This window comes from Thalia democratica, chromosome 2 (genome assembly GCF_965202585.1).
Source record: "Thalia democratica chromosome 2, ktThaDemo2.hap1.1, whole genome shotgun sequence".
NCBI classification, from domain to species: domain Eukaryota; kingdom Metazoa; phylum Chordata; class Thaliacea; order Salpida; family Salpidae; genus Thalia; species Thalia democratica.
The window spans coordinates 27217524-27234877 of NC_139166.1; the positions used below are offsets into that span (position 1 = coordinate 27217524).

General features: G+C 25.5%; 1 protein-coding gene across 3 annotated transcripts in view; it reads right to left on the minus strand.

Moving 5' to 3' along the window:
- LOC145829840 (triple functional domain protein-like) overlaps positions 1-17354 on the minus strand; it is a 70182-nt gene that overhangs the window by 22677 nt on the left and 30151 nt on the right. For all 3 annotated transcript variants that reach the window (XM_082937711.1, XM_082937710.1, XM_082937709.1), the window contains exons 18-33: positions 17026-17198; positions 16549-16784; positions 16095-16271; positions 15770-15901; positions 15397-15592; positions 13938-14023; positions 13665-13788; positions 11153-11290; positions 10487-10616; positions 9924-10049; positions 8608-8763; positions 6437-6571; positions 5671-5790; positions 5323-5420; positions 2737-2821; positions 725-899 (exon numbers count right to left, since the gene is read on the minus strand). In XM_082937711.1, coding sequence (XP_082793837.1) covers positions 725-899; positions 2737-2821; positions 5323-5420; positions 5671-5790; positions 6437-6571; positions 8608-8763; positions 9924-10049; positions 10487-10616; positions 11153-11290; positions 13665-13788; positions 13938-14023; positions 15397-15592; positions 15770-15901; positions 16095-16271; positions 16549-16784; positions 17026-17198 — 2287 coding nt within the window. The remainder of the gene's footprint in view (positions 1-724; positions 900-2736; positions 2822-5322; positions 5421-5670; positions 5791-6436; positions 6572-8607; positions 8764-9923; positions 10050-10486; positions 10617-11152; positions 11291-13664; positions 13789-13937; positions 14024-15396; positions 15593-15769; positions 15902-16094; positions 16272-16548; positions 16785-17025; positions 17199-17354) is intronic.

Genomic DNA, 17354 nt, shown 5'->3' on the forward strand with positions numbered 1-17354 from the left:
TATAATTTAGGCAAAGTAAGTTTAATAATAGCCGTAAAGAATTTTTCTTCTGTTTAGTATAAAATGCACAACTTATACTAAGTAAAATACATAATTAACTATGCAGTGAAGTGCCTATTTTTACTTATTTAAACAATTTATAAAATTTAATTACTGTTTTTAGTTTATAAAAAAGTCTTACGCATCATTGGTAAAACTAAAATATTTTGAACCCGTAATAAAATTAATTATCAACGATTATGGTTACAATTTTTAAGAAACAACTATTTTGGCTTAGCTGATCAAGAGCTATTGAGGCCAATAAACTGATTTACAACTTTTTTTACAAACATGATAATAAAAGCTTATCAAGCTTGTATCGTAGCGGTTGATAGCAGATTATTGTAAGTCATTTATGAGTTCTGATATCAATTCATAGCTATTTTGTTATGTATTGAATTAGTAACATCTCACAACTTAATAGTGTTAGATTGAATGATTGACAATATTCATGTGAATGAATAAGCTGAATTAGCATATGACATTTTGAACTAAACTTTTGTTTAAAACAATTCTTTCAACAACAACTATAGATAAATAAAACAACATAGCAGCAGCAATAATAAATATATTTAAGAATCAAACAAGTTTTATTCATCATTCGTAAAATTTCAATAAACATAATGTTTTAGTCTACGTATAAGCGATTTGAAACGAGTTAAAATATTCTCAGCATCACACTAACCATGTTTTTTCAGCTTTCCTTTACTGATGTAGCCTTCGACACCCGCCTGGTTTCTGACGAAAACTTGGGAACCTGACAAGGATACCACCTGCAGAATCTCTCCTTTCGAACACTTGATGCACTCGTCAGTTGCATTTTGATCGGATAATGCGATCACCTCATCTCCTTGCTGGATCTGTGGACGTTCATGATACATAAAAATAATTTAAATTCAATCGATAATTTGAATTCAAAAAAAGATTAAAAAAGAATATAAATTAAAAAGACAATTTAAAAAAATACAAAGATTTTACCACCTTTTATTAAAAACTATATGGCAGTTTAGAATTTATATAATTTTTATTAATTATCGATAAGTATACTTCAACGAAAAATACTGGTAAATTGGTTTTTAATTCAATTTGGTAGAATAAGTTATAAGCTTTACTAGGTGCAAAGTTTCCACCAAACAGTTGAACTTTTTCAAAAGAACTTAATTACTGAAAACTTTCTTTGCTTTTGCTGAGTAAACAGTTTTTTTCCGCTTGACTAGTCCATTTCAAATAAGTTAGCAGCTCGAATGTTTTTTTATTTCGCTATTTGTTTAGGTTCGAAAGTTAATTAATAATTTATAAGTAAAACCATGAGCATCCTTTTTAAATTGGTCGACAAACTATTGGAGTTTATGGAAAACTAAATATATTTAGTTTAAAAAAACCCTACTTGTAATAACTTAATACTAACAGGAAACTAAAAAGATTAACAAAAATCTCCCTTGTAAGTAGATAGTTGTCACTTTTAAGTGTAATGTTTGTTTTACTAATATACTCTTCTTTTACTTATTTTCTTACTTTAGTTAACTTGTATTTTATTAAAACTTTACTATACTTAGTAGTAAGAACTATAAATTACCGTAGTTTTAAATAAGCCATATAATTACATAAAACTGTGAACTTTTACCGACAAGTTTCGTCAAAAATAGAATTTGACACAAAATGTAATGTAAATGTATACAATTTTTTGTAAAACATGGTGTTATTGTTTCTTATCTATCGTTAAACATCTATATATGGGTACATAGTTATACATTTAGCTTTAGTCTTTAAGCAACTTTAAATAACCAAACAAATCGTGTTAATCCACCAAAAAGTGAAACTTCACATGACTCTTGATCATGCAAAAGATTATTTTTGACTAGAAATACTGAGAATAATTTTTAAAATGTTAACTAGTTGTGTTATTCTTAAAACTTACCTTTAATAGGATTTTAAGTTTTTGTTCGCTTAAATTTACGATTTATTTAATAAAAAATATAAATAAAAACCAAAAAAAAGTTTTAGGTATGTCAATATCATTGTACATTACACTTAATTTCTATAAAACTATTAATTTAAACTACTTAGATATGTATATTTATCGCCAAAAATAAAATAACATTAATACTTTTTTTACTATAAAACATGTTAAGCTCAAAACTATTCGTAAAACATTGAAAATTTTCACAAGAAATTATATTAACAGCAGTGCAAATAGACTTGCTTTGAAAAAATTGCGTACAAAACTTGTTAAGCTTGCGTATCGTTCAATCGACACTGAGACATTTAAATTTTACTGCTTTCAATTTATTTTTATGGACAAACCGTAAAACGAAAAATCAATTAAATAAACTGCGTTTTTTGTAACAAACTTTTTTTTTCTTTTTTCAATGCTTTGCTTGAACTAAACTTAACATTTAAAACAAACTTTGGCTGACTAAAATGAAAATGAAGTAACACACCACTTTAAATAGTAATTTTGGTAGTTTAAATTTGAAATGTTTTGTTTAGTATAACATACAACATTTTTTAAAACAAACATATTTTATTGAACTGTTTGAGTTGAATAAGCTATAAAATAAATTTTATAAACTATGCAGTGTTACTTATTTATCATTAAAGTGAGTTTAAAAGCAACTTCACTCGTTTTTTCACAAAAAGCCAAGTTTTAAGTTGACTTGACTATATAGATATAACAATTATGTAAACAAAACTTACAGAATGTAGGGAAAGGCTTTTGATAGAAATATCAGAACTCGACCACTTATCCTCATTTATAGATAACTGCGAGATTTTTCCTTTCCTAAATTTTTTTTTAATATTCTATGCACTACTTAGTTAACACAGCTAATAGAATTAGGCCTAGTTAACATAAGGATTGTTCAAAATTTCAACTTTTTCAATTTAGTGGACTTGCAAATTGAGATTTAGAGACTGAAAACATATAATAAATTTTTGGTTAAAAAATTTCAAATGTTACAATATAAAAGCATTTAGTTGTGTTAAATTAAACTTACCTTTAGTTTTACGAACACGAATTTTTAACAAAATATTAAATAAAAACCAAATACAATTTACTTAATATAAATATATTATAATAAAAACACATAAAGTATAATTCAATATTAAAAAAGTGAATAAACATTTTGAAAAGATTTCAGTTATTATGATGCGGAGATGAATAAAAAACTTATGATGTGTTTAAAAGAAAATTGTTTTCTTAACCTTATTCCCATTGACCTATGTATATACATAAAACGTCCATTAGTGATTTTTATCACTACTATTATCTAAAAATATGCTTATTATATATTCAGGAAAAAAGGTGTTTTGCTGAGAAAGTATGTCACAATAGATGAAAAACATATTAACTAGTTTATCTCATTTATCTTTCTTTGACTTTTATGTCAATTTTTTGTTCTTTAGACATAAGTTTTTAAATATAATTTAAAATTTCATTTTACTACTGCTTTGCTAAACCACATACAGCGTTTTATGCAATTTAAATAAACCCAAACGAACTTAAAAATCATTAGCTCTAAGCTACAACAACAAATAAATCAAACTTAGGTGAAATATTAAACGCAGAGTTAATTGTTAAAAAACCACAAAAACAAATGTTTAAGTTAAAAAAATGTTTATAAAACTAAAATCATGACTGTTTTTAATTAAATTTTAAAGTAATTTGACCGCTTAAGTCAGGGTGAGCAACTTTTACAGTCAGCAGGTCATATTTTCAAGAAAAAGTCATTCGTGGGCCATACTTGTTAAAAGATGTCTTTGTAGGTTACGTATATTTAAAAAAATACCTTTCAAGATTTTAAAAGACTCTTAAAATGAAAAGCTGTAATAAAACTATTATAATAATCTGTGATAAGAACCTAAATAAAGAGCAAAATTAAAACAGTTGGTACAAAAAAGCTTAATTTTGTTTATTTTTTGTCAAAGTTGCTTTCAATTTAAATAACACGTCGCGAACCAGAGATTTCTGCTTTGCAGGCTGTAGGTTTCCATCTCTAGCTTAGAGCATAGATAAAGTCTAAGTTTAAAAAATACAAACTTGACTTAAACTTACATAAGATTGATAAAATGGAATTAATTGAATAAAAAATTTTGATCAGTAGTCAAATTTTGTTGTGTAGTTATTGGATTAAAAACTTTATTTGCTCTAAAAAACAACCCTACCTTTATTTGGATTAAAAAACTTGGCTAAAGTTTCGTTTTAACGTCAAGTAAAGTTAGAATACTTTGACTAATTATTTTCTCTAAATGGTAAAGTTTTATACACTAGTAGTAACTTTATATTGCATAACTTAAATACCAAAAGTTTATGTAAGTTTCAATCCTACTTATTAGATAATAAATTTGAATTTAATTTAACCCAACAAAATGTTTTTGAAGTACGTAGCTCAGTCATTTTACATCGAGCTGCACACACACTAAATTATTTTGTCATTTACATTTAAAAAAACTAAAATACAAAATGAAACAAACGATAGTTTTCTATGTCATGCAATTAGGTACAATGTTTTTTAAAAATTACTAAACTTTCTATTTAGTTAAATTGTAATATAAAACTGTAATACAGTTTACTTGTACTTTATAATATTAAACTTGTATACTTGTTAATTTGCTTGTAAAAACAAAAACTATTTTAAATCAGAAATATAGGCACGATTCAATCATTTTGATAAATTTTATTGGTTATGTTAGCGCTTATCAATCTAATTTAAACATAATTTAAATCTAAAATTATTTATTATATAATTTAATGTTATAAGGTTTATTTATTATTGAATCAAAAAGTATTACAATTAAACAGACATTGAAGAGCGATTGAAATAGAACACTTTTAGAACATGAATAAAACTTAAATTGATGAGAAATAATATTTAAAACTAACATTAAGTTAAAATTCTTAATAAATAATTTGTGTAGAATTTAAAATTACTGAATTTAAAGCTTTTAGTACTTTTTTTAAATGATAAAGTTTTTTTTTTGCTTAAAGTTGTAACTTTGACAATATCTGAATAACCCAAAACTTGTATGTTCATACAAACATCTTTAATAAAAATTTAAAAAACTAAACTTTAGTTACTGATTAAAAAAAACATGTATAGTTAGTAATTGTTGTTTAAGTGCACTAACAACAGAATACTTAAATATGATCATTTATTTATTTGCTAAGGTGCAAAATTATTTTCTTGATTAAATATGTTCAGCCTTACCTATGCTTATAAAACATTAGTGTGTTTATAAACCTCAAAAACAATTAAACATTACATAAAACGTGTTGAAACAAACCTCTTATTGGAACCGGTGTACTTAGCTAAGTTAATTGAAGTTTCTTTGTACTTGTTTAATTCGGCTTGAATAAGTTCATTTAAGTGTTTCACCCAATCCTAATATTTGTTTAAAAGTTAAAACTACTAATTAAAATAACTCTGTTTAAGAAAAACTAAAAAAAAAAACAATTAAAATTAAGTTCACCTAATTATTCTGATAGTATTTGTGAAATTTATAAAATTCAAGGTTACTGCTAATATTCGTTTTGTTTAACGCTTAAAGTTATACAGTATTTGTAGTTCAAAAAATAGTTTTGACAACAGCAATTAACTTTAATTTTAACGAAATTTGAAATTTAGAAATTACTTGTTTGATTTTCAGGGATTCGGCTTTGAGAACAAGTTTCTCACTGCGACCAATTAAAATAGTGAACTTGCAACTATCATCGCTCGTATTCGACGACTCTGCTACTTTTAATTCCGATAACTGTTTGCATGATTATTTTTGTTTGCTATGTATAAACTAAGCTAAAAATATTTTCATTGATGTACTTTAAAATCTAACTATCATAACTTTAAATCAAATTATTAACAAAACCAAATAGAATGATGTACCAACAAATACAGTAAAGTGTATACATACGTAGTTGTAAGCATTTCAAAAATAAAACACTAAAGTTTTAGTATAGTTATGTAAAAAATAAATTTATTATTAAGTTAGCTTATAGCATCAAAATAAAATGAAAGCAAACACTTATTTTTACTAATAACAGTTTTTACTAGTAATCTTATAAATACGGTATCCAGACTCTAATTAATTAAACTACATAAGCTCAATTAGGGTGAAAGGTAAAATTTACATAGTAGAAAGTTGCATAAAATTTATAAAGCGAATATATGTTTTTAACCTTTTATAAAAGTTTAATTTAAAGATCAGTTGTTGCTAAAATTAGGTATTTTGATAATATGTGTATACATTTTGCATAAATTCGATACTGAATTGATTAAAGTCTGATAAAGTATAGTTTTTAAGTAATAATGAAACTGTAGTAGAATTTCAAAGAATTAAGTATGGCTCATGTTCAGATAGTTTTACCGGTTAAAAACTAAAAAGACTGTTTAATTCAACTTACAAGATATTTGTTTTTAAAGAAGTACTTTGTGTCTTGATTATCAGCCACCTCTTTTTTGCATACCACCAAAGAAAGTTCAAACAAAAACAAATGCCTGTCTTTACCTTTTCTTATAATTTGTTTCGTATCCATTACCTGTTTTTAATAAGACTATTTAGAAAATGTAAAAAGAAACCATTGTTTGTATTAGTTTGTAAAGTATAGATGTAGATAGTGCTTAAAATCTAAACCATACACTTGTTGATAACGTAATTTTATCAATTTCTAAACATATACAAAATACAGTTTTAACTAGAAATACACAGTTTTTAAAACAATTTTTTTTTTAAATTTATACATTTCTAGTAAACTAACAAAACTATTGAGTAATAAAAAATTTATGCAAATTTAAACATTCTGATGTAAACTAGTTTTAAGGCTTATTCATTTTTTATTTAACAACTACTTTTTATTTACATCAAGATTTTAACTTAAATTCTAAACTAAGGTAACATAAAAAAAACTAATTAAGTATGTTTTATACAAATTAAAAAAAACCATAGTCATTAAAACTTAACTTTATAAAAAAAATGCGTTAAAATTTTTCTATGCAACAAATACAGTAGCACTAGAGGCTGTAAATGCTTTGTACATAATTGTAGTAGCTACATGGTTTAAAGATATATCAGCATAACAACTTAATAAATTCATAAGAAGCTCAAAAATGCAAAATTTAGCATACAGATTGTACAACAAACATTGTTTTAGTTCATAAAGTATAAATTGTAAACATTTAAGCTTGCAATTGAAATTAACAGAAAAATAGCACAATGTCATAAAAAATTTAAAAATCCACGTTAAAAACTGTATTCATTTCAGTTTTATTAAATCTAAACTCAAAAAGTATTGAATTTCTATACACTAATAAGAAAAAAATTACAATCGAGAAAAATTGTTTTCAAATTTCGGCAATTTTAAGCTCGATATGAGTTATTAGAACAATTCTTAAACTACTACAATTTTCTCAGTGAAAAAATCATTAAATGTAAGTATAGTTCACGTAACTGGTAATTATTAAACACTTGAGCCCTTTAAAGCAATTTTAATCAATGAAAGCAGTTTTGATAAACCCATAGTTTGAACTTAATATAAATAAATAACAAACTGGTCATGTACTTTATTTTAAAAGCTCCTTCCAAGCGGGCTCAGTGAAAAATGGTTCAGTTAAATAGCTATAATTAAATTTTATTTTATATATATAAATATGTATAGGCTAAAGTATAACTATAATGATGCATTAAAAAATATATAAATATTTAAAAAAATTCCGAGATAAAAGGGCAACTATCCCCAAAAAGATATGCTTATCCTAATTTTTGGAAAATTCCTTAGAAAAAAACGATATTTAATAAATGTCGGCAGGATCTTGCGTTTTGTTGCAAATCAGCCGAAAAGATCAACGAGGGCTCGCAGTTGTCAAACACCGTTAAACAAAGCTAATTTTAACTTTTGCTACAAAATATAAGAATAAAAATGAAAAAATAAAAACTATAAATAAGCTTTTTGTTATTTTGTGGTTCGAATAAAATTTCCTACTTTATATATTTGATATGATGAATCATTTTATTTTTGCATTGTAAATCGAGTTTAACAATGTTCTAAAAAATTAAAATAATTTTCCTTAAAAGCTATTTTAAATGTTAGTATAGTTTTTTTTTCTTAGTTGTGTACAAATAATTTTTCAACTGCTTAATGTCTGCCGACGCAACTTTTGCGTTTGATCTCTTTTAACGGGCAATCAATGACTTTAAAATTTATTAGACGATGAAATATTGTTGTTTTATCATTCTACGCGAAAAGGTCCGAAAATATTAAAATATTTCATCACTGATAGCTTTTATTTTTTCAAACTATAATCTTCACGTTTAGCAAACTATTTAATTAAGTAATATTTAAAACTAAAAACATTTTCATTGATAGTTTTTGATGTTTCATGAAAAGAACATTAGCAAGAAAAAATATCTAAGACTGTACCTTACATTTTTTAATTATCAAAAAAAAAACGTAACTACAAGAAATTAATAAGTGTAGAAAAATTGTACACCAAAAAAATACCAGCTGAAAAAACACCATTTCGCAGTAAAACAATAAAGACAGCGCACAACTAAAAATCAAAAATCATATCTTCAAACCTGAAATCCGTTTTGCATTATGACGTCACCGTAGTCGCCGTCCATGCTGACGATGTTCGATACGTGCATGGCGTCGTTGGCTCGCTTCGGAATTTCCAGCATCACCTGCAAGCCCTCGTTGATCTCCTCGGAAGATTTGCAGCAAGACGCCAGATCCTGTCGACAGTTATTAAATATAGATACTTTTTTTAATAAAAATAAATTTATTATCTATTTTATTTTACTTGACATAGTCGTTTTTTTTGCCACCAAAACCTGGTAGTGAATTGAATATTTAATTTGCACTAATATTATCATTTTTAAAAGAAATTTTAAAAAATTAGAACAAAAATATTTTTTGGAAATACTTGTCTTTTTATATCAGAAAAAAATCCGAAGCTTAATAAAAATATAAAATTTAATACTGAAGCACGGAATTAAAGGTTTTGTTTACAGTTTCCGTACGTAAATAGAAGGAGATAAAGAGAGCTTGTTTTGGCTTATGCACTCTCACTTTAAAACACGAACTTATATTCCAACACAAAGCCACTGAACGAAATTTTCAAAATGATATGTGTGCGTAATTGAGCTATCAATGTCATATGAACATGAAAACAAGAAATTTCACTTTATTAAAATTGCTGCAAGGAAACAAGTTTCACATTCCGTTGCAAAAGTTGAACTTAAACTAAATAAAACTACTCGTTTATGAGAGGTAGCCATAGCAGAGCTTAGGGAGAGGTAAAGGATAATTTTTGTACTTTAATATAATTATTTGCAACTTATACGCTTTCATTACATTAACGATAAACGCTCGAAAAGAAATAGTAACATCAAAAAAAAGTATAAAATTAAAAGCAGTATATTTTTTCATTCAAAACATTATATAAGTAACTGTTTATAATCTTTAAGACAATTTTTATGTTTTTGTGGTAATAGCAATAACATTTTTTGAAGACTTATTACTTGTTTATTTGTTATTCATCTAAACATCTAAACTTTCGACAGCAATTAAGTTTGATTAAATAAGTAAAAACATTGACTCTTATTAACATGTAAATCGATTCATTATGTGTTTATTACAAATTTTAAGGTTTATGTAGTATTAATTTTGCGTACATTACAAAAGTAAAATAAATTATAATTGTGCTACCGAAAAAATGTTTAGTTTGTGTTAAGAAAAAAATCAGAATTTATGTAACATTATATAAACTAAAAGAGAGTTTTAAAAAAATAAATGTTATAGTGAATTACTCTGGTGTATTTACACCTAAAATTTTTTATTTTTACTTTTACAATCATTTTCAATAGAATGCAATATGTTCTGCAAAACATACCTTTAGTAGAAGCTGATACTTAGTAATTCTTTGCACGGGTTTAATCAAATAAGACTGGATCGAATCATTCAGTTGTTTTTCGTGCTTGATATCCTCAAAAAACCTACCAGCGTCTTTTATAAGTACCTGTTTTTTGTTAAAACATACTTAAAAGGTAAGAAAAATATACTTTTGAAACTTTAATGTTACAAAGAAGTTAAAAGTTCCCAAACTTTAAAAATTTAGTAATAAATTATTGATTAAAATAGAGAATTGTTGTTAGTCTTAATAAATAAACTACTTTAAATATTGTTGTTATAAATAAAAACATAACTGTATAATGGTGATTAAGAATAAATTTTATGAAATTGTACATCTAACTATAAATAAATTTTGCAAGATTTACAAGGAATATTTTTCAAAGGTTTCTTGAAAACACGCAAATATTAGATAAAAATTCAAATTAGCCTTTATACTAGGGTATTTTGTACATTAAAACATGGGTAAGAATAGAAAACATTAGTATTTGTTTAAAACAATTCAATTGAAATATTGAATTCATATTTTAGAAATTTAAGTCTAACATTGGCGGAATTGGGTTTATTTTGACAATATTCAACATATAATGTAAATTTTACACTCCAAGTAACAAAACAATGACCCAAGTCTTCTGGAAGTTGTTTGTACTTCTCAAGTTCTTTCAAAAATATCTCACTGTTAAAAAGTTAATTATAATAAAAGTAAATCAAGATACTCTATTAAGTATAAATGTGGAAAATGCAACAATAAAGTGAAATGAAACTAAAATAAATAAAAATTAAGTAGTAATATTCCTGAAACCTTTAATTTTCTTTAAAACTTTAGTATCAGTGTAAAAAATATAAATTTTATTAGCGAAAGGTTTAGAAAACTGTATTTGTTTTATTCTATTATTTTGTGCGCTTTTTTTCATGATAACAATTATTTTTTATATTTAGTGAAAGAAATAGAAGCTTTTGCGGTTAACTAAGGCCGAACACTTTAGAAAAAACTTTTTTATTGTGCTAAAATATATTTTTGCAAAACAAAGCTTAGAAATCATTTAAGACTGTTTCAACAATTATTTCTCAAGTTGTTTTAGACGTTTAAAATGCTACAATAGAACTACACACAATAATAAGCATAAAACATACAAATAAGAAAAAAATAACAGCTTAAGTAAAAAAACACGTGTGATTTTAATTTTTTAACAGGTAAACTATTTATTAAACCTGTGAAAATAATGCAATTCTTTTATGTTACCGAATATAACATCTTTTTTATCCCTAATGCTTTCTGGCATTTTAGTGTTTTCAGGGTGCATTTCATTCATGTAATACTTAATGCAGTCCTCTAAATCTTTTACATATCTGTTTTTATAAATAAATTTAAACGTTTTTATTGTTTAACATTAGAATAGATTTAAAAATTGTATGTTTTTGAGAATAAATAGTTAAAAAACTATAAAGAGGTATCTCCAAGTTTTTTAATACACAGTGAGATTGACAGCAAATAAGTTAGTAATATTAAAATTACTACTTATACAATTGAATCAATAAAAAATCTCAATAAAAAAATAGTTTACTAATATAAAAATAAAAATACAGGATTTCAAAAAATATCTTTTGATCATAATAAAACTATAAACAATATTGTTTAGTAGTTATTAAGTTCTTCAAAAAAATAATAATTTTACGCAAAACAAATCAAGTAAGTAAAAGTTTTATTATTTGGAGAACAGAAACGAAAATATTTCATCGTACGTAAACCGAGCTTTAATTAAATTTGTACTTTATTCAAAACCTACAGTTGAAGTTTTGAAACATGAAGAGTAAAGCAAAAATCCCCTTTATGGTGTTTGTACTACTTTTTTTGCTACACTTGAAAAATAATTCATCTCATTTAAATTCAAAACGTGGGAACTTTCGTAAATTCCAAGTGACATTTTACAAGTAAACTATTGAAAAGTTACAAAAATATCCTAATGTATGTTTTGGTCAAACTTACCAAGACTAATGTCTTTTTGTTTATATATCTATAATTGATTACTTATGACAGCTATAATTATAAATTTCAAACTTTTAAAATTTATTAAATTTATACTTTTATCTCATACTTAACATAAATTTGACGTTACACAAGTATACAAAAAACTAACAAAGGAATCTTGAAGTGTGTTTTTCTAAAGATTTTGCTTAAAAAGCTTATTTTTATGTTTACTTCCATATAAAAAGTTATAAATAAATCTAATTTGAAATGTTGCACTTAGTTTTCACAACTAAACAGCATAAAAACTTTACTTATTTAAATACTGAGCATATAATTGTTATATTTTTATACTCCTGAATCTATATTATATCTTCTTTATAATAGAACGTAAGAGTTAAAGCAATCTAAAAACTTTAAATATTTCTTATAGGTATACTTTTGGTTTAAAAAAGGACATATAAAAAATTACAAGATAAAACCAATTTAGTTTAAAAATAATATTTTATACTTTACTAATCTAAGTATCTGAGAATAAGTTATTTTAAGGCATATTTGCTTAAAGGTACAAAAATTATATCAACTTAGTGTAAAATTGAATTTTGAAACTGATTATAAAATAATATTAAAAAAAAAAGAGAGAAATAAAAAAAAATAGTTTAAAACTATTTTAAAATTTTAAATATGAACATATTAAATACTTTAGTTTGTTTAATTTATTTTAATGACTTTAATACACAAACATGAAATTAGATATCAAGCTAGTAAGAAATGTATAACATGCCTCAAAAATTTTTTTAATAAAAGTATAGATTTCTTTTTCAATCTAGATTATTTTTGAGATAGGTTACAAAATATTCAAACCAGATATCAAAATGGCTACTGTATTTTTTAATCTCTTTTAAGTTTTCTGAACTTCTTTCAGTTACCTGACTTTTACCAGGCTTTTTAAAGTACAAAATTTCTTGTACCTCTTTGATAGAAAATCAAACCTAAGAAAGAAAAAAAGGTGTTATTAATGGCTTAAAATTGCTAAAAAGGTACTGCTTTGTAACAAAAAGGTACTTTGAAAAATGTATTTCATATGTTTATTTTTGTTGCAATGTGCATTAAATATTTGAACCAAGTTTTTCCAAGTCCTATTTATGACATTGTTTGGTCTTTTTCTAAGTCATTCGCAATGATATAACATTAATAGTCTCCAAAACGTTGATACAATTTAATTTTACTATGACTTTTTGTAAGAATTGCTACTCTTTAGTATATTACATGAGCAGCTTAATATGCTGGTAACATGCACTTTTTTATGATAATATTATACAATACGTAAATTGATTTTTTTTTGATAATCATCATGTAGTAGTTCCTTTAAAACATATATCTACTAATTCATAGCAGTATCAATTTAAATAATTTTATATTCAATTTCTGTAAAAATTTTACGTTACAAAAAAGTATTAAAGAATAATTTAAATTTTTTGTACAGACAGGTTTTTCTTTTCGTTAGTTTGTTCATTACATAATTTCATATTTCACAATTATATATAGAATTTGATTAAAAAATTTAGGTATAAAAAATATTCAAAGTCAAATATGGCTATCTTTTCAATCATTATCATAGAAAACTGCTTGAACTTTTAGGTTTTTAGAGTTTTTTTTTAAATTTATCAAACTCTATGATTTTCTAGGTTTTAGCACGATCTAAGGTATAACGGACAACTTGAAATATTTATTAAAATACAAGATTTTGAAACTAACTTTCTTTCAGTATCGAGTAGTTCAGTCATGATGAAATTTCTCTTTCTAACTTGCTTGTCGTCAGAAATGTCTTCAGATTTAATCTTGCTCGATTTATTGGTATGTGATTGGCCAAAAGCGCCAACTAACGTGAAAATTTTAATTTTTTCAAAAAAAAAATCAAATTGATTAAAAATTTATTTTTATAATAAAGTACGGAACTTTGTACAAAAACTATTGTAACTTTTCTTTTATCTAATATAAAGACTTATTTAAAAACAATTAGACAAAAACCTATTTTGCTATGTTCAGTTGTTGGTGTTAAACTAGTGACCAGTGATTTCTTGTGCACGTTCATACATCTTAGAAACTCTTTAAATCTGTACAAAATTTTAAGCTTTCGATAAAGTATACAGAAATCAAAACAAAAACTACTTTAATTAACTATATATATTTAATTATGCATATCAAAATGTCAATCACTGAAGTAGTAACAAGATCTTATAGTTGTTATCAGTGGCGTTGCGTGGTATTAATCTTATGTGGTGCAGAAAAAAAAATGGTGAGTTGCCGGTGCTCGAGTTGTTACTTCTCGAGTCGCCTCTGCTGGAGTTGCCTCTTCTCTGCATAGCTTTGTTTTCATTTTTTGTTTACAATAGCTTGTGGAATAATACTTAAGCCTCTACTGTTTTAAAGAATTTTCAACTTAGCTTACTTACCGCAAGATATTGATTTTGCGTAATTTTTGAAAAAAATTTGCTTTTTTGAGTTCATTTGAGTTTCATTTCGAAGTTATTTGATCTTTTTAATTTATGAAACTTCAAATTATCTTATCTAAAACTAAGCTATATAAAACATTAGGCATTTAAATACGCATCTTAATTTAAGATTATAAAGTATGTTCAAGATAATGAAACTCATATTGAATAGTATTTTATTTTTAAGAATTTTGTATTTTAAAAACAATAATAAAAATAAATGATTTTAATCCATCATAAGGAAGTTTTATAACATACTATTTGAGTACATATTAAATTGTGGTAAAACTATGAAGTAAATAGTAATGTAAGTACATTATAGTAATGTAAATACACGTAATTTAATAGAAGAAAGTATTTTTATTTATAATGTTTTTACTCTTTAATGAATCATTATTATAAGTTGTTAACATTAGCTTTTAAAATTCTAAATTGGGTAAAAACTTAATCATAATTTTTTGAAGTTACTTATGTAAGATAAAATTAATCCATTAGATAAAGCGGGTGTCAAAAAAAGAAAGGTAAACAAATTTATTATAAGTGATAAAGTTTTTGTCAACTTATAAAACAAAAAATATTTTATTAAACGCAAAGTCATCATAAGCCTTACAGATAAAGCTTCTATTACACGAATTCTGAAATGCTTATACTTATACTTGTTTTCAGAATAAAAATACGCCAACGCATAACAACAGTAAAAAGTCTAACTTGAAATTTTTGGATAACATACGGATAACATTTAAATATATTTTTTGTTCTCCTTCATAAAGTAAATAATTAATAATGCATTATCTGTTCATCTTATGTATATAAATTTAAGATATAAATCTTATACGTTTTAAAGTTATACTTATTAATTTATATAAAAACTATGAATAAATTAACTTAAATAAGTATGTTCACCTTTTTCAAAACAACTATCGAATACCTCAATATACACAATACACGTTTCTATAGTTGAAAATAATTAATTTCAAGTTTATTAATAAACAAACCGGTTATTAACAGCGTTTTTATAATTTGTTGAAAACTTCTCACACTGTTTTTCCTCCATCTTGGAAGTTTGAGCATGGAACAATTCGAGCATCTCGATTGCTTGAGACGTCATGTCACAATGTGACGTCATCATTTCGTGCTTGTCGTTCGAATGTGACATCATACGCTGCTGGAAAGTTGCTAAGTAGGGATCCCCTATAAAGTTTTAAGTATTAATCTTATATGTTCCACCAAATATTTTGCGAGAAAAAAAATCAAGGTTTGTCTAAAGTAAAGAGGGTTAAAAAAAAATTAATCCCTTAAAAGATTGTTGAAGAAAAACTGATACTTTTTTGTCTAAATTTTTTTAACTAAATATATATTAAATTAAACCAGTTTTTTGAAGCCACACGAGCATAGTTTGTACAACACTTTTATACCAAATGCATCTGTCTAATATTGTGTGTTTGTTTGTCCACAAATTCAAAACTTGGTTTTCCCGTTGTAACAAGTCTTCAAGAACTCCTGTTAGTATGTTGATTGACTTGTTTATTTTTTTATCTTTGAAAGTTTTAAATACTCTTTACTAAAATATTGTAAAGCATAATATTGAATACTTTATTTAGGTATTGATAATATTTCTTTGTTTATTTAGGCTTTACCACATGATTTAAAATGCAATAAAAGGTAGAAATCTAATAGTTTTCAAATAACTTACTAGTAATGCATCTTTGAATGCAACAGCTCGGATCAGTTGGATTTTTTATATTCAAAACAAGTTTATCTTGTGGATAATAAGTTATATTTTTCTTCATGTGTTTTTGCAGCTCTTTACTCAATTTCCTAACAAAAGTGCAAGCTTGCAGAAAGTTTGTCTTTTGATCGTTGTGCATAGCTGTTTAAAGATTTTAGTAAAATTTGTATGCAGAATTCTCTACTTAATATTCTTTGAGCTTTAAATGAACAATCAAACTAATTTTTTTAAATATATAGTTAGTTTAAAACTTTTTTTGTGTTTTAGTAGAGTAGACACTGTAATACCATACAAAATAAAACACAAATCTTACTAAACCAATTTAATCGATATACTATGCTTTACTGGTGATCGGCCTCAACTGACACTCACAACTAGGAACTAAATTGTTTAAAAAAACAAACAAAAGCAAACTAACAGTTCAGCCGATCGATATCGCTCTTCTCGTTCCAGTCTTCCTGCAGCTGGTACTGGCACAAGAGGCCGTCCAAGGCGTCGTGAACCTCGCACGCCTTCTTGTGAAACTGGTAGGCTGCGTTCAGCAATGATGATCTCAACGTGTCGTGCCTCGCAAGCTGCTCCCACGCCGTCCGCAGTCTCTCGTCGAGTTCAACCGCGAAGCTGGTCAGGTCGTCCGCTTGGTTCTGCTCCATTCTGAGAAAAGTAGTTTGCTGAAGTTAGTATGCATTAATGGTGTTGTGCTCGATTGATTCGTGTAAAGTTATCAGTAAAAAAACGAAAGGTCACCAAAGTTTTTCAACAGGTTATTGAAAAACGAAAGTTAAAAGTTACTTTTTTATCTTATCTTTGTTAGCTTTTACTATACAAGAAAATTTCAAATAAGTATTATCAAAACTCTAACTAATTTCCTCTGACAGTATTTTTGAACATAAACCTGATATTTTTTACTTCATCTTCAAGTTCGATACAGCCCTTGTGAGTTTTCTCCACAATGAGTCTTACCATACCCTCATGGTGATTATGATACGCGACTACTTCGTATTGTGACGTCATACTCATGCAAGTAGCTGATATTTTCTCGTCACAGTTTCTTATCACTTCTGCGACCTAAAGTACATACTCAAATTAAAACTACATATGATTTTGCTAAAACTCTACATCTAAAACTGATATTATGCCAGTTGGTGCGAGGTCATTTGAATGGTTTTTACTTAGCTTATAACTAGTTAACTTTATATACTATTGTAAGAACGTTTTCGTAAC